The sequence below is a fragment of the Taudactylus pleione genome, unplaced genomic scaffold, assembly GCF_031769625.1.
Source record: "Taudactylus pleione unplaced genomic scaffold, aTauple2 ptg001984l, whole genome shotgun sequence".
Taxonomy (NCBI): domain Eukaryota; kingdom Metazoa; phylum Chordata; class Amphibia; order Anura; family Myobatrachidae; genus Taudactylus; species Taudactylus pleione.
Genome location: NW_028286380.1, coordinates 439,694 through 459,045, shown reverse-complemented (window position 1 = coordinate 459,045; position 19,352 = coordinate 439,694). Strand labels below are relative to the sequence as shown.

The 19,352-nt window shown below is 50.3% G+C and overlaps 1 protein-coding gene across 2 annotated transcripts in view; it reads right to left on the bottom strand.

Moving 5' to 3' along the window:
* Positions 1-262: 262 nt before the first annotated feature.
* Positions 263-19,352, bottom strand: part of DAG1 (dystroglycan 1) — a 176,688-nt gene continuing 157,598 nt past the window's right edge. For both annotated transcript variants that reach the window (XM_088465370.1, XM_088465369.1), the window contains exon 3: positions 263-4,648. In XM_088465370.1, the coding sequence (XP_088321496.1) occupies positions 2,255-4,648 (2,394 nt within the window). In that variant the 3' untranslated portion in view covers positions 263-2,254. The remainder of the gene's footprint in view (positions 4,649-19,352) is intronic.

Below are 19,352 nucleotides of genomic sequence, written 5' to 3'. Positions count from 1 at the left end.
CATTACTTATAGTTACACAATCATAGCGCCCTAGTGCCAGTACCGGCTATGACAGACGCAGCCCAGCCCACGTGCGGCACAGGGGTGTAAATTCTGTGACCTCCGCAGAACGCTGTGACATAAATAACGCAGCACAGCGGAATGAGAGCCAGGCCGGGTGTGACCAAACGTAGGCAGCCCTCTATACAATACACACGATATACTGCCAGCCTGTGACATCACTGCACAGAAAGGGATTGTGGGTAGAATGATGCACTACAAGTAATAAGGCAAATACTTTAATAATGATAGCGCTGAACAAGAGGCGAGGAGGCAATAGATGAAAGGTGTCATTACCTCCTTCGCTCACACATTTTATATTATAATTACTCTGATAGTCACACTTCAACCTCAGGTTTATCATAGTAACCACCTGTCCCAATGTGCTTTACAAGTGCACCGTGACGTCATACGGCAGAGGCGGCCATGGCATGGGCCGAGGTCAGGAAAATACAGCCCGGAGGAACTTCGTGCCTCCCGCCTCAGTGACATTACTGGCCCCTGATGGACGGATTAGGCTGCATTCTCATGAACACTGTACCCACCCAAAATGGCTGCCTCCGCTCTGCGCTGACAACTGGTACATTGTAAGAAAACCAGGCCTCAATGTTACACACTAAACACATGTTCCAGGCCAGGACGTGGCATGACGACAGCAACAAAACGTGAGCACCCAGCAATGAGCTGAGAATGGGCAGGGACTGGGGAGAGGTGACGATCTCTGCAGACTATCGCATGAGAACACCATCTCTAACGTCCTCGCAGATGTCCGCAGGAGGCTCACTCCACTCATACAGCAGGACATTCAATATGGCTTAAGTGTGTCTTGTATTGTGCAGGCTCGGCCTACCTTCAACACCCAAAGGCATGAAACATTATTGCAAAAAAGTTTTCCTCCTTCCATCTTAATGAAATTAAAAAAGAAAAGTAAAATAAGGATCAATAATAGCCAAGAAAAACCATGCTAACAATTTAGTTGCGAGGAAATAATTCTTAATAGACCCCCTACAAAATTATGATAAATACATTAAAACTTTGGAAAAACAAAATTAAAATATGGCTGTAAATATGGAGCGCGCTGTATGAGAAGCAGAAAAGGCGGCAGGCGATTTCACCACTCACGTGTAACGCCCGCAAGCACAGATTACACACACTGCCAGTAGCGTTACACTTTTATCAGGTTTTCTTTTTTTTTCTTTTTTTTTAATAAAACAATTTGAGGCTGTATCAAAATTTGTTAAAAAAGATGAGCAATTGCTTGAATCCTTTGCCTTCCGGGGACAGCACCAGTATGTGTACAATGGAGCAGAGGTGGTTTATATACCTATATAGATTATTTGAGTGTGGTTAGGGAAGAGATTACAGAATCCTCCCCAGGGGGTGACGTAAATCACTACATAAAAATATTGCATCTTTACATAAAATAACCTCATGGCCGTGTTTCAGAAAGGAGCCAAACCCAGCGCGTTTCACCTCTGCAGGTTCACAGAACCTCCTCTATACCTGTGCTGCAAGTCTCAGAACTACAAGTGCCAGCATACCATGCCAGCCTGGGACATTTAGTGTCACTGCTGACAAAGAGCCACGGCTTGCCTAACCCTGCTCTAAATACATTACAGAACAATGTGAAGAGACAACAGAAACAGGGGAGTCATTCTTTTCCCCAAAATCTCTCCCTACAGATTCAGACCACACTACACTTTCTGAAACACAGAAGGACGTTATTAAGACGTAAAGTTCATTGTCCTTAATACATTATAAAAACAAAACCGTGAATCACAAAATTAAAAACTCTGCAAGTTTTTCTGACCGTTTCAATTTTAGGATATCCTTTTTTTTCCCCCCTGTTACGCTCTGTCGCTAGCCGCACACGTGGATAAATGAAAAACAAAATAAAATACAGTTAGTGTTAAAGGCAAACAGCAGAGAACCAAAAGGCCACCCCAGTGTGTGATGGTAGACCAGTCCCTTCCTCTGGTCTTTATAGTGTCTTCACCAGCACTCCGGAGGTGGGTGCACAATTTTATCAACACATCTGAAAATGAGAGCGGTCCTACGCCTTCCACAACGCCAAGGGAGCGGGCATTACAGAGCTTCTAGAAAACGTTTCCAGGGTCTTTTGATTCTTTGCTTATAACAGCAGAGTTTTCTGTCGTCGTGACAGTAGATTGCAGGCTACCAAGCCCTCCCCTCCCCTCACACAGGACACTGTTCATTAAGGGGGTACGTAAGGGGGTGGTGACCGGTAAGGGGTCATGTTCTTGGGGCGGGAGCCTTTACCCTCCATGGGTGCTGTGAAAGGAGGGGGAGGTTGATAAGGGGGAGCATTAGGGTCCTCATCCCTAAGTGGTGTGTATTCCCCCAAGTTGTCTTGGTTTAGGGGCATGGTCTCTGGCACGTTCTGGTTAGGGTACTCAGGAGGTGGAAGAGGGGCTTTCTCCTCCTTGAGGATCAGGGGCATGCTAGACGAAGGAGGCGGCTTAGAGTCGTCCAGTTCATCCGCAAATATAATGGGAACGCCTTTCTTAATAAACGTCGCCTGGTCCTCGATGGTCAGCTTGCCTTTTCTCTTTTTGCGGTAGCAAATCATAGCTATGATACCAGCGATCAGTAAAATGGCAGCCACCACCACAGCAGGGATTACGGTGTGAAGGTAGACATCATCCTCACTGCTCTTCTCTGGATTTCTGTCGGCAGCCAGCGTTGGGGCGATCGCAGTGATGATTGTTTCTTCGGGTGCAACAGGAACTGTAAAGAGCCTCTGCTTATGTTGGCAACTCCCAGTGAGGGAGATGGAAATGTTCTCAAGTTTAAACTCTGGCTCCATAGCGGTGATGAAATGTTGTCTCGTCTTACCACGGTCATCGTATATCTTCTTCCCTACCATTTCTATTTGCTCTTTAGGGCATTGGTCAACAGGAAAAGTGTTATTGGTCCACTCCACGACTATAGAACCCTTTGTGATATTCTGGAGAGTAACGGAGCTGCTGTTCCGATCACCAAACGCATAGGAAAGTTTCTTCACCAATTGGATTTTTTTATTGATGTCATTCACCACAGAGTTATGGTCTCCTTGGAACCGGGCATTGAATTTAACAGGCGATGGCTCTTTGAGGAACAAATTCCGTACTTGAATTTCAAAAGCATCTACTGCAGTAAGACCACCTTTGTCGGTAGCTTTCAAGTAGTACTCGTGGTCTCCTACGTGACCATAGTCAGGCATGCCATACATAACTTGGCTAGTACTGTTGAGGATCACCCAGGTTTTGTCTCGAAGGCTTGCATTTTTTCTGGGCTCCAGAGTAAGTCTTAGATTATCAGTTGTGCCATCTTCCTTATCGTAAAACGTGTCAGGTGGTATTTTCACCTCAAAATAAGTGCCCACCCAGGCAACAACTTTATCAACGTGATTTTTGAGCTCAGGTCCAGTGTTAAACACTCGTGGAATACCAGTTGTAGAGCTGTGAGTGCGGCTTGGTGAAGTGGTGTCTATTTTTGTGGGTGGTGTTTTGGTATCAAGCTTGGGTTTGGGGGTCTTTGGTTTTTTTGGTCTCCTGGTTGTGGTCGTGGAAGAATCTGTAGCTGCAGTTGTTGCAGGTTTCATGGTGGTCACCCTTGGTTTTTTTGCAGTAGCAGATGGTGGAGTTACCACAGCGGTTGGCTCCACGTATGAAGGTCTGGACATTGTTGGACGAATATGGCCAGGAAAGACACTGGTTGTTTCAACTTTGGTTGGATGGATTGGGCCTAGAGTTGGTGTGTGCATAATTGGTCCTCTGGTTCTTATGGTGATTGTGGGTTTCCCAGGCAGAGGAACAGGCTCACGTACCGGAGGAGTAGTCGTATCAGTGGGAGGAGCAATAGCTGGTGACGTGGGAGTTGGTACAATCCTTATGGGTGGCTCATGGATGGCTGTGGTGGGTGGTCCAATAGCTGTAACTGGGGTTGGAGTAGTGTAAATCTGCCTCCGTATTCTCTTAGGTGCATGAGGCTTCTTATTAGCAATGTGCCACCCTACAACCGGATAGCCAAGCCGGGCTGACATTGTGCCTTCTTTAGCAGGAACTTCAACAGAACTAATGTTTGGAACACTATTCTGATCCATTGAGCAACCAACTTTCCATGACAACAACGCTCCATTTTCCACAACTTTCTTAGCATTCCCAGGCCCGGCCATGAACGCAGACATATCAAACAGTCTGTTATTAACAACTGGGACCAGTTTCATTTGGCACAACTCCACCTTTGAGAAGTCTCTCATTTGTTTCAGAAGGTCCACAGTCTGCTTTGGGGTCATTTTTGTCAAGTCGGCATCCAAGATAACGGTAAGAATTGTGACGGGCTCATCCGTACCACACAGAAAAGTTGTGACATCATTTGTTTCCAGATCTCCCAGCCGTAGAGACTGTGGCTCACCGTGGTCCTCTGGATGAACTTCAATGGAGAAGACATCTGCAGCTTGTGGTATTAACGATCCATTAGGTGCCGGCTGGAAGGTTGCCACAGAGATGTCATACACTCCTTTATCACTGTCAAGAGGAAGACCTTCCAGTATATGCTCATCCCAGCGTAGCCACGACGGCAGAGTCTCCTTCCCAACTTCAGAGACCTGAGAAAGACAAAAAACAGACTTAGTAAGAAGAAAGAGAAGCAGAAGGTTATGCTACTTTATTGTGGACCATTTGCCCTCAGGGTGGAGGCTGCCATATTGCAGCCTCAACCAATATCCAGCCTACTAGCACATTAGGATGTAGCAACATAAGAGGCTGAATTTCCATTACCGGTGGATCAGCCAAATAAATAGTCTACTACAGGCCAGCAAGTGCACCCATTCCTGTTCATCTGCAGGACCAGGCGGGATACCACAAATCTGCCCAGGATTAAAGAAATGCAGAAAACATGATCCTTCAGGGAGCAGTTAGGAGGCCTAGTCTAGGCTATGAGTCCACCTTACACAGTGTTAGGCTAGATTTACAAAAAGGGAGAATTGTCTTTGGGGATGACTCAGATGGACCTCAATAGATGCTGTCTATTGAGGCGCCCACCAGCTGCAACTCTGATCGGCCATGGTGCGCACAAAGGCACACCATCGGGCATACGTCAGCCGCTCAGTCGGACTTCAGAATAGCTGTATAGTTGCTCAGAATGTTCGTTGGAATTTTGCTGCCAGGGGTCAGAGGTGCTGCGTCTTCCTACACCAGCCCGGCCCCAACGCCTATCGAAGCTGCATGGACCTCTAGGCAGATCTGATCTGCGTCCACAGCCAGTGACCATCGGGACGCACGCACATAAGGAGAATATTGGCTGCTTGCGCCCAGGTTTGAATCAGGCCCATTAACTTGTTCAAGGCGTGGGACAAACACACACTCTATCTATAGATATATCTATCTATATATACACACACACACACACACACACAGGTTATACAACTAGCAGATAAATGAGCGGTTACGATACCCGGTGCGTGACATACCATCGGCCAGGTAAAGCACTGCGCTGGGGCCTCATACAGAAGTTATTCCTGTAATATGGAAGGATACATAGATGCATTAGGCTGCCGTACAATGTACTGTGCAGACACCTGGGCCAGAAACATTCACAGACTCTCTGTACATTAAAGACTTTCTAATTATGGCTACAGTTTTACAACAGGATATAACTGGAATGCTCAGCATACATTACATATTCAATCTCATATTTACGGTTCGGCTACATTGGGAACTTTGACCTGTGGTCGGTTATATTAGACCGTAGATGAAATATCACACGAATCCCTTGGCAAATATGAAACGCTGCCCTGCATCCGGTCAGTGTAAAATATTATATATATTATATATATATCCCAGCAGACTGTTCCACACAGCCAGCTTGTAGGATACGGGGACAACGTGGGACCTGACGGACAGGGCTTGTGTGACTGACACTACTGCCAGTGTTTGTACCATTTCTCAGTTATGGAAACCGTTCAGTGAGAGTTTTGGGAAGGTTGCGTGTAAGACGTACAATGTATACAGCCTGATGGCGGCTCCCCAGTTACTGAGATAACACAGATGTCACATAACTGCAGCGTGTGGAAAGTATGACTGGGGAGCTATAATAAGCTGCTGGCTTCAGTTACAGCTGGAAGAGAGGGAAAGGCCCAGCACTAACATCAAACTCCTGTAACGTTCACCCTATAAAAGAGCCGAGGCCTGAGGAGGAACCAGACTCCTGTAACGTTCTCCCTATAAGAGCCGAGGCCTGAGGAGGAACCAGACTCCTGTAACGTTCTCCCTATAAGAGCCGAGGCCTGAGGAGGAACCAGACTCCTGTAACGTTCTCCCTATAAGAGCCGAGGCCTGAGGAGGAACCAGACTCCTGTAACGTTCTCCCTATAAGAGCCGAGGCCTGAGGAGGAACCAGACTCCTGTAACGTTCTCCCTATAAGAGCCGAGGCCTGAGGAGGAACCAGACTCCTGTAACGTTCTCCCTATAAGAGCCGAGGCCTGAGGAGGAACCAGACTCCTGTAACGTTCTCCCTATAAGAGCCGAGGCCTGAGGAGGAACCAGACTCCTGTAACGTTCTCCCTATAAGAGCCGAGGCCTGAGGAGGAACCAGACTCCTGTAACGTTCTCCCTATAAGAGCCGAGGCCTGAGGAGGAACCAGACTCCTGTAACGTTCTCCCTATAAGAGCCGAGGCCTGAGGAGGAACCAGACTCCTGTAACGTTCTCCCTATAAGAGCCGAGGCCTGAGGAGGAACCAGACTCCTGTAACGTTCTCCCTATAAGAGCCGAGGCCTGAGGAGGAACCAGACTCCTGTAACATTCACCCTATAAAAGAGCCGAGGCCTGAGGATGAACCAGACTCCTGTAACGTTCACCCTATAAAAGAGCCGAGGCCTGAGGAGGAGCCAGACTCCTGTAACGTTCACCCTGTAAGAGCCGAGGAGGAACCAGACTCCTGTAACGTTCTCCCTATAAGAGCCGAGGCCTGAGGAGGAACCAGACTCCTGTAACGTTCACCCTATAAGAGCCGAGGACTGAGGAGGACCCAGACTCCTGTAACGTTCACCCTATAAGAGCAGAGGAGGAACCAGACTCCTGTAATGTTCACCCTATAAAAGCCGAGGCCTGAGGAGGAACCAGACTCCTGTAACGTTCACCCTATAAAAGAGCCGAGGCCTGAGGAGGAGCCAGACTCCTGTAACGTTCACCCTATAAAAGAGCCGAGGCCTGAGGAGGAGCCAGACTCCTGTAACGTTCACCCTGTAAGAGCCGAGGAGGAACCAGACTCCTGTAACGTTCTCCCTATAAGAGCCGAGGCCTGAGGAGGAACCAGACTCCTGTAACGTTCACCCTATAAGAGCCGAGGACTGAGGAGGACCCAGACTCCTGTAACGTTCACCCTATAAGAGCAGAGGAGGAACCAGACTCCTGTAATGTTCACCCTATAAAAGCCGAGGCCTGAGGAGGAACCAGACTCCTGTAACGTTCACCCTATAAAAGAGCCGAGGCCTGAGGAGGAGCCAGACTCCTGTAACGTTCACCCTATAAGAGCAGAGGAGGAACCAGACTCCTGTAATGTTCACCCTATAAGAGCCAAGGACTGAGGAGGAACCAGACTCCTGTAACGTTCTCCCTATAAGAGCCGAGGCCTGAGGAGGAACCAGACTCCTGTAACGTTCTCCCTATAAGAGCCGAGGCCTGAGGAGGAACCAGACTCCTGTAACATTCACCCTATAAAAGAGCCGAGGCCTGAGGATGAACCAGACTCCTGTAACGTTCACCCTATAAAAGAGCCGAGGCCTGAGGAGGAGCCAGACTCCTGTAACGTTCACCCTATAAGAGCAGAGGAGGAACCAGACTCCTGTAACGTTCACCCTATAAAAGAGCCGAGGCCTGAGGAGGAACCAGACTCCTGTAACGTTCTCCCTATAAGAGCCGAGGCCTGAGGAGGAACCAGACTCCTGTAACATTCACCCTATAAGAGCCGAGGCCTGAGGATGAACCAGACTCCTGTAACGTTCACCCTATAAGAGCAGAGGAGGAACCAGACTCCTGTAACGTTCACCCTATAAAAGAGCCGAGGCCTGAGGAGGAACCAGACTCCTGTAACGTTCTCCCTATAAGAGCCGAGGCCTGAGGAGGAACCAGACTCCTGTAACATTCACCCTATAAGAGCCGAGGCCTGAGGAGGAACCAGACTCCTGTAACGTTCACCCTATAAGAGCCGAGGACTGAGGAGGACCCAGACTCCTGTAACGTTCACCCTATAAGAGCAGAGGAGGAACCAGACTCCTGTAATGTTCACCCTATAAAAGCCGAGGCCTGAGGAGGAACCAGACTCCTGTAACGTTCACCCTATAAAAGAGCCGAGGCCTGAGGAGGAGCCAGACTCCTGTAACGTTCACCCTATAAGAGCAGAGGAGGAACCAGACTCCTGTAATGTTCACCCTATAAGAGCCAAGGACTGAGGAGGAACCAGACTCCTGTAACGTTCTCCCTATAAGAGCCGAGGCCTGAGGAGGAACCAGACTCCTGTAACGTTCTCCCTATAAGAGCCGAGGCCTGAGGAGGAACCAGACTCCTGTAACATTCACCCTATAAAAGAGCCGAGGCCTGAGGATGAACCAGACTCCTGTAACGTTCACCCTATAAAAGAGCCGAGGCCTGAGGAGGAGCCAGACTCCTGTAACGTTCACCCTATAAGAGCAGAGGAGGAACCAGACTCCTGTAACGTTCACCCTATAAAAGAGCCGAGGCCTGAGGAGGAACCAGACTCCTGTAACGTTCTCCCTATAAGAGCCGAGGCCTGAGGAGGAACCAGACTCCTGTAACATTCACCCTATAAGAGCCGAGGCCTGAGGATGAACCAGACTCCTGTAACGTTCACCCTATAAGAGCAGAGGAGGAACCAGACTCCTGTAACGTTCACCCTATAAAAGAGCCGAGGCCTGAGGAGGAACCAGACTCCTGTAACGTTCTCCCTATAAGAGCCGAGGCCTGAGGAGGAACCAGACTCCTGTAACATTCACCCTATAAGAGCCGAGGCCTGAGGATGAACCAGACTCCTGTAACGTTCACCCTATAAGAGCAGAGGAGGAACCAGACTCCTGTAACGTTCACCCTATAAAAGAGCCGAGGCCTGAGGAGGAACCAGACTCCTGTAACGTTCTCCCTATAAGAGCCGAGGCCTGAGGAGGAACCAGACTCCTGTAACGTTCTCCCTATAAGAGCCGAGGCCTGAGGAGGAACCAGACTCCTGTAACGTTCACCCTATAAAAGAGCCGAGGCCTGAGGAGGAGCCAGACTCCTGTAACGTTCACCCTATAAGAGCAGAGGAGGAACCAGACTCCTGTAATGTTCACCCTATAAGAGCCAAGGACTGAGGAGGAACCAGACTCCTGTAACGTTCTCCCTATAAGAGCCGAGGCCTGAGGAGGAACCAGACTCCTGTAACGTTCACCCTATAAGAGCCAAGGACTGAGGAGGAACCAGACTCCTGTAACGTTCACCCTATAAGAGCAGAGGAGGAACCAGACTCCTGTAATGTTCACCCTATAAGAGCCAAGGACTGAGGAGGAACCAGACTCCTGTAATGTTCACCCTATAAGAGCCAAGGACTGAGGAGGAACCAGACTCCTGTAATGTTCACCCTATAAGAGCCAAGGACTGAGGAGGAACCAGACCCCTGTAACGTTCAGCCTATAAGAGCCGAGGACTGATGAGGAACCAGACTCCGGTTACCCACAAACCAATCTGAAAACCATAAAGCTGAGACATCGTTAGGAATATTGAGCGCAGTAATTGGAGGCTATTATAGCAGGTCTGTTCCCGACTGTGGAAACAAGTACGGGGCAATGTGGAAAAGCAACAGACGGCTGTTAGTAAGCGGCAGATCAAAGTGCCCACCGCGCCCTGGAGGGGAACGACAGCACAATATCCTTTCCCCTGGCGGCAAGGATCTATGGGATTGGGCTGAATTGCCAATATCATCTATATCCTCAGACTCCTGATCAGTTCCTCCATGTGATGAGAATATCATAAACAAAGAGCGATGCTGGGAATAATGGGGCGAGCACTGAGCCTCTCCCAGCCTCGCACCTCTTCAGGGGAATAGGGGAAGATGCGGTGCGTGGCAGAGCAATATGGCGTGTCCGCTCTATGACAGGAGTTATTAGCCAACGCTACATACCGCCAACGTGTCTCAGCGCTGCACGGTATAAATGGAAAAGATTAATTTCACAGAGCCAGGACACAGGACGACAAAGACCAGATGAGAACATGTGATCAGTGTATATACCCTGACACTCAGGTTTAATATCCAGCCATGTAAAGGAGACCGTTAGACAAGCGGACAGGAAACGGTAGCGATCAGAGTGGGAGTATCTGTGTAGAGTCATACTGACCCAAAGGCCCGCTCCCCGGTACCCCAACACAGGGCTGTATACTTCCCAAACTAGCTACTGCCGCACGAAAACCTGACACGCCGGCAGGGGGAGTATATTTAGTGTACATGCCGGCAGCGCGAGCGAGGGGGGGGATATTTAGTGTACACGTCGGCAGCAGCGTGAGTGAGGGGGAGTATATTTAGTGTACACGCAGCGCTGACCTTTCCCCCTCCATCTTCACTTACTGTACGACTGAGAAGATGGGATTTCTCCTCGGCTCCCCTTACACTGCGCTGACCTCTGACCCTCTCACGTCTTTGCTACAACTGAAACCGGTTTATTGTGGGTGACATTTTATCTTTCCCGACTTTACCAAGAAAAGAAAAGGTGCTTGTAGTAGCAGCCTCTGGCTGATAAAGGGATTATATTAGAGGCGAGGCTGCAGCTCGGGAATATAAATAGCCTCCCTCTGGCTCCTCTCCAGACTTCTCGCCTTCCCAGCTCTGTATTTATTCACATTACCCACTTCCCAAACTGTGCTGCGCCTCTTCAGCGAGACCATGTTTGGAAAAGGAAAATCCTCCGCTTCCCAGGAGTCTGCACAGCTCCGAGGCGGAATATTTGCAGCAGCCGAGTGACCTTGCTCTGCTGCAAACGCCGCGCTCTGACGACAGACTTTCCGGACCCACGATCAGTGCCTCGTCCTCCGGCACCGCTGTGAGAGGGGCGTTACCGCAGCAATCACCTAACTATGTATGGAAATGCATTCAAAGAGTTTTCATGGTGCCAACGTGTATAAACTGGCATCATGGATTCAGACTCCTGAATAGGAAGCAATGGTGTAAATAAACGGGAAAGTTACGAGTTAATTAGCGTGAACTTCACCACTTAGCACTATAGATACATCTCAACGAGGCTCAGCGACGGAATCTGAGAGGCAGCCGCCTGTAGGTGATGGCAGAGTGATGGAATCTGAGAGGCAGCCGCCTGTAGGTGATGGCAGAGCGATGGAATCTGAGAGGCAGCCGCCTGTAGGTGATGGCAGAGCGATGGAATCTGAGAGGCAGCCGCCTGTAGGTGGTGATCGCAGAGCGATGGAATCTGAGAGGCAGCCGCCTGTAGGTAGTGATCGCAGAGCGATGGAATCTGAGAGGCAGCCGCCTGTAGGTGGTGATGGCAGAGCGATGGAATCTGAGAGGCAGCCGCCTGTAGGTGGTGATCGCAGAGCGATGGAATCTGAGAGGCAGCCGCCTGTAGGTGATGGCAGAGCGATGGCATCTGAGGCAGCCGCCTGTAGGTGATGGCAGAGCGATGGAATCTGAGAGGCAGCCGCCTGTAGGTGATGGCAGAGCGATGGCATCTGAGGCAGCCGCCTGTAGGTGATCGCAGAGCGATGGCATCTGAGAGGCAGCCGCCTGTAAGTGATGGCAGAGCGATGGCATCTGAGAGGCAGCCGCCTGTAGGTGATGGCAGAGCGATGGAATCTGAGAGGCAGCCGCCTGTAGGTGATCGCAGAGCGATGGAATCTGAGAGGCAGCCGCCTGTAGGTGATCGCAGAGCGGCTGCTACAATAAAAACAATGACTGAAATTCAAAATAAATTAACCCATGACTGCCTGGTAGAAGGGTCACAGAAGTGCTTTGAAGTTTGAACCCAAGCGTCAGAAGTCCTGGGCAGGGATAACCGCAAAGTGCCAGACAAACAATCCCTCCTCCTGAGCTGGGAGCGAGCCTTTCATGCCGGCCGCCTTTGTTTTCAAGTATAGAATATCAAGCAGCCATTCATCCCTAACAAGGTGACCTCGGAGTGAAACCACTCTCTTCCCACCAGTAACGCTCTGGATTAACTCTTTCATGAGGCACAATGCTGCAAGCCTCTTCTCCGCTGTGACATTGCAATGGGGGGTGACATTAATAGCTGTGGCCGGGTCCCTCCTTGTAGAAAATAAATCTATAGCTAAAATCTGAAAAGGGCACAGATAGCACCCCAGATCCATGCGTGAGGCGGACGTACACCCTGTGACACAATAGAAGCAAAGGGCTCATTTCTAGGAGAACATGTCCCATATGACTGGGGGAAAAGGTTGCGTTCCTAGTTTGCCTTATTGCACATACCCGACTGCGCCAAAACAAGAGGAATCAATGCGTTCCTGGGAAGGACGAGCTTGCTCCCGTGCCCCGGATCCTCCAATTATATGAGAACACTCAGTAAACCGCTGAGTGACTCCATGTTATGCTGCATGGAGGGGAAGTTTTCTGGGAACAGACTGCACTATCCCGATGCGCGATACAGAGAGCTGGACATGGACTGTATACCGGCAGTCAGCCATTGCGCGATACAGAGAGCTGGACATGGAGGGTATACCGGCAGTCAGCCATTGCGCGATACAGAGAGCTGGACATGGAGGGTATACCGGCAGTCAGTCAATGCGCGATACAGAGAGCTGGACATGGAGGGCATACCGGCAGTCAGTCAATGCGCGATACAGAGAGCAGGACATGGAGGGTATACCGGCAGTCAGTCAATGCGCGATACAGAGAGCTGGACATGGAGGTTATACCGGCAGTCAGCCAATGCGCGATACAGAGAGCTGGACATGGAGGGTATACCGGCAGTCAGCCAATGCGCGATACAGAGAGCTGGACATGGAGGGTATACCGGCAGTCAGCCAATGCGCGATAGAGAGAGCTGGACATGGATGGTATATTGGCAGTCACCCAATGTGCGATACAGAGAGCTGGACATGGAGGGTATACCGGCAGTACATTAGCCGTGGCCTGAGCTGACCCAAGTGTGTAAATAGACAGCGTCACTTAGAGAGATTTTCCGAGAAGTGACGTACAATACATTGTCATGTGCCGCTGAGATTTCTCTGTTAGGGGCAGATTCACTTCTTTTTGCTCGCGGCTGATAGCGCCGGGCGGCTGACAGAGCAATTCAGACGGGCGATACGGTGCAATTAAACAATTGAATCACCCTGTCACTGCTTGTACATCAGTTTGCAATGTGTAAATGGCCCTTAAATCATGTAATAACCAGAACCAGGAGCCCGGCAATAGGGCGGGGACGGCCTGGTTACAAATGACATTTATCATTCTATAGAGTGTAAGCTTGCGAGCAGGGCCCTCTGACCTCTATGTCTGTCTGTTATTACCCTGTTCTGTTCTATAAATGTTTCCAATTGTAAAGCGCAACGGAATATGCTGCGCTATATAGGAAACTGTTAATAATAATAATTCTGACACCAGTTTGATCGTGCCACAAACAATGCCACACACTGCACAGTGCCACAAACAATGCCACACACTGCACAGTGCCACAAACAATGCCACACACTGCACAGTGCCACAAACAATGCCACACACTGCACAGTGCCACAAACAATGCCACACACTGCACAGTGCCACAAACAATGCCACACACTGCACAGTGCCACAAACAATGCCACACACTGCACAGTGCCACAAACAATGCCACACACTGCACAGTGCCACAAACAATGCCACACACTGCACAGTGCCACAAACAATGCCACATACTGCACAGTGCCACAAACAATGCCACACACTGCACAGTGCCACAAACAATGCCACACACTGCACAGTGCCACAAACAATGCCACACACTGCACAGTGCCACACACTGCCACAAACAATGCCACACACTGCACAGTGCCACAAACAATGCCACACACTGCACAGTGCCACAAACAATGCCACACACTGCACAGTGCCACAAACAATGCCACACACTGCACAGTGCCACAAACAATGCCACACACTGCACAGTGCCACAAACAATGCCACACACTGCACAGTGCCACAAACAATGCCACACACTGCACAGTGCCACAAACAATGCCACACACTGCACAGTGCCACAAACAATGCCACACACTGCACAGTGCCACAAACAATGCCACACACTGCACAGTGCCACAAACAATGCCACACACTGCACAGTGCCACAAACAATGCCACACACTGCACAGTGCCACAAACAATGCCACACACTGCACAGTGCCACAAACAATGCCACACACTGCACAGTGCCACACACTGCACAGTGCCACAAACAATGCCACACACTGCACAGTGCCACAAACAATGCCACACACTGCACAGTGCCACAAACAATGCCACACACTGCACAGTGCCACAAACAATGCCACACACTGCACAGTGCCACAAACAATGCCACACACTGCACAGTGCCACAAACAATGCCACACACTGCACACTGCCACAAACAATGCCACACACTGCACACTGCCACAAACAATGCCACACACTGCACAGTGCCACAAACAATGCCACACACTGCACACTGCCACAAACAATGCCACACACTGCACACTGCCACAAACAATGCCACACACTGCACAGTGCCACAAACAATGCCACACACTGCACAGTGCCACAAACAATGCCACACACTGCACAGTGCCACAAACAATGCCACACACTGCACAGTGCCACAAACAATGCCACACACTGCACAGTGCCACAAACAATGCCACACACTGCACAGTGCCACAAACAATGCCACACACTGCACAGTGCCACAAACAATGCCACACACTGCACAGTGCCACAAACAATGCCACACACTGCACAGTGCCACAAACAATGCCACACACTGCACAGTGCCACAAACAATGCCACAAACAATGCCACACACTGCACAGTGCCACAAACAATGCCACACACTGCACAGTGCCACAAACAATGCCACACACTGCACAGTGCCACAAACAATGCCACACACTGCACAGTGCCACAAACAATGCCACACACTGCACACTGCCACAAACAATGCCACACACTGCACAGTGCCACAAACAATGCCACACACTGCACAGTGCCACAAACAATGCCACACACTGCACAGTGCCACAAACAATGCCACACACTGCACAGTGCCACAAACAATACCACACACTGCACAGTGCCACAAACAATGCCACACACTGCACAGTGCCACAAACAATGCCACACACTGCACAGTGCCACAAACAATGCCACACACTGCACAGTGCCACACAGTGCCACAAACAATGCCACACACTGCCACACAGTGCCACAAACAATGCCACACACTGCCACACAGTGCCACAATGCCACACACTGCACAGTGCCACAAACAATGCCACACACTGCACAGTGCCACAAACAATGCCACACACTGCACAGTGCCACAAACAATGCCACACACTGCACAGTGCCACAAACAATGCCACACACTGCACAGTGCCACAAACAATGCCACACACTGCACAGTGCCACAAACAATGCCACACACTGCACAGTGCCACAAACAATGCCACACACTGCACAGTGCCACAAACAATGCCACACACTGCACACTGCCACAAACAATGCCACACACTGCACACTGCCACAAACAATGCCACACACTGCACACTGCCACAAACAATGCCACACACTGCACACTGCCACAAACAATGCCACACACTGCACACTGCCACAAACAATGCCACACACTGCACACTGCCACAAACAATGCCACACACTGCACACTGCCACACACTGCACAGTGCCACAAACAATGCCACACACTGCACAGTGCCACAAACAATGCCACACACTGCACACTGCCACAAACAATGCCACACACTGCACACTGCCACAAACAATGCCACACACTGCACACTGCCACAAACAATGCCACACACTGCACACTGCCACAAACAATGCCACACACTGCACAGTGCCACAAACAATGCCACACACTGCACAGTGCCACAAACAATGCCACACACTGCACACTGCCACAAACAATGCCACACACTGCACACTGCCACAAACAATGCCACACACTGCACAGTGCCACAAACAATGCCACACACTGCACAGTGCCACAAACAATGCCACACACTGCACAGTGCCACAAACAATGCCACACACTGCACAGTGCCACAAACAATGCCACACACTGCACAGTGCCACAAACAATGCCACACACTGCACAGTGCCACAAACAATGCCACACACTGCACAGTGCCACAAACAATGCCACACACTGCACAGTGCCACAAACAATGCCACACACTGCACAGTGCCACAAACAATGCCACACACTGCACAGTGCCACAAACAATGCCACACACTGCACAGTGCCACAAACAATGCCACACACTGCACAGTGCCACAAACAATGCCACACACTGCACAGTGCCACAAACAATGCCACACACTGCACAGTGCCACAAACAATGCCACACACTGCACAGTGCCACAAACAATGCCACACACTGCACAGTGCCACAAACAATGCCACACACTGCACAGTGCCACAAACAATGCCACACACTGCACAGTGCCACAAACAATGCCACACACTGCACAGTGCCACAAACAATGCCACACACTGCACAGTGCCACAAACAATGCCACACACTGCACAGTGCCACAAACAATGCCACACACTGCACAGTGCCACAAACAATGCCACACACTGCACAGTGCCACACACTGCACAGTGCCACAAACAATGCCACACACTGCACAGTGCCACAAACAATGCCACACACTGCACAGTGCCACAAACAATGCCACACACTGCACAGTGCCACAAACAATGCCACACACTGCACAGTGCCACAAACAATGCCACACACTGCACAGTGCCACAAACAATACCACACACTGCACAGTGCCACAAACAATACCACACACTGCACACTGCCACAAACAATGCCACACACTGCACACTGCCACAAACAATGCCACACACTGCACACTGCCACAAACAATGCCACACACTGCACACTGCCACAAACAATGCCACACACTGCACAGTGCCACAAACAATACCACACACTGCACAGTGCCACAAACAATGCCACACACTGCACAGTGCCACAAACAATGCCACACTGCACAGTGCCACAAACAATGCCACACACTGCACAGTGCCACAAACAATGCCACACACTGCACAGTGCCACAAACAATGCCACACACTGCACAGTGCCACAAACAATGCCACACACTGCACAGTGCCACAAACAATGCCACACACTGCACAGTGCCACAAACAATGCCACACACTGCACAGTGCCACAAACAATGCCACACACTGCACAGTGCCACAAACAATGCCACACACTGCACAGTGCCACAAACAATGCCACACACTGCACAGTGCCACAAACAATGCCACACACTGCACAGTGCCACAAACAATGCCACACACTGCACAGTGCCACAAACAATGCCACACACTGCACAGTGCCACAAACAATGCCACACACTGCACAGTGCCACAAACAATGCCACACACTGCACAGTGCCACAAACAATGCCACACACTGCACAGTGCCACAAACAATGCCACACACTGCACAGTGCCACAAACAATGCCACACACTGCACAGTGCCACAAACAATGCCACACACTGCACAGTGCCACAAACAATGCCACACACTGCACAGTGCCACAAACAATGCCACACACTGCACAGTGCCACACACTGCACAGTGCCACAAACAATGCCACACACTGCACAGTGCCACAAACAATGCCACACACTGCACAGTGCCACAAACAATGCCACACACTGCACAGTGCCACAAACAATGCCACACACTGCACAGTGCCACAAACAATGCCACACACTGCACAGTGCCACAAACAATGCCACACACTGCACAGTGCCACAAACAATGCCACACACTGCACAGTGCCACAAACAATGCCACACACTGCACAGTGCCACAAACAATGCCACACACTGCACAGTGCCACAAACAATGCCACACACTGCACAGTGCCACAAACAATGCCACACACTGCACAGTGCCACAAACAATGCCACACACTGCACAGTGCCACAAACAATGCCACACACTGCACAGTGCCACAAACTGCACACTGCCACAAACAATGCCACACACTGCACAGTGCCACAAACAATGCCACACACTGCACAGTGCCACAAACAATGCCACACACTGCACAGTGCCACAAACAATGCCACACACTGCACAGTGCCACACACTGCACAGTGCCACAAACAATGCCACACACTGCACAGTGCCACAAACAATGCCACACACTGCACAGTGCCACAAACAATGCCACACACTGCACAGTGCCACAAACAATGCCACACACTGCACAGTGCCACAAACAATGCCACACACTGCACAGTGCCACAAACAATGCCACACACTGCACAGTGCCACAAACAATGCCACACACTGCACAGTGCCACAAACAATGCCACACACTGCACAGTGCCACACACTGCACAGTGCCACAAACAATGCCACACACTGCACAGTGCCACAAACAATGCCACACACTGCACAGTGCCACAAACAATGCCACACACTGCACAGTGCCACAAACAATGCCACACACTGCACAGTGCCACAAACAATGCCACACACTGCACAGTGCCACAAACAATGCCACACACTGCACAGTGCCACAAACAATGCCACACACTGCACAGTGCCACAAACAATGCCACACACTGCACAGTGCCACAAACAATGCCACACACTGCACAGTGCCACACACTGCACAGTGCCACAAACAATGCCACACACTGCACAGTGCCACAAACAATGCCACACACTGCACAGTGCCACAAACAATGCCACACACTGCACAGTGCCACAAACAATGCCACACACTGCACAGTGCCACAAACAATGCCACACACTGCACAGTGCCACAAACAATGCCACACACTGCACAGTGCCACAAACAATGCCACACACTGCACAGTGCCACAAACAATGCCACACACTGCACAGTGCCACAAACAATGCCACACACTGCACAGTGCCACAAACAATGCCACACACTGCACAGTGCCACAAACAATGCCACACACTGCACAGTGCCACAAACAATGCCACACACTGCACAGTGCCACAAACAATGCCACACACTGCACAGTGCCACA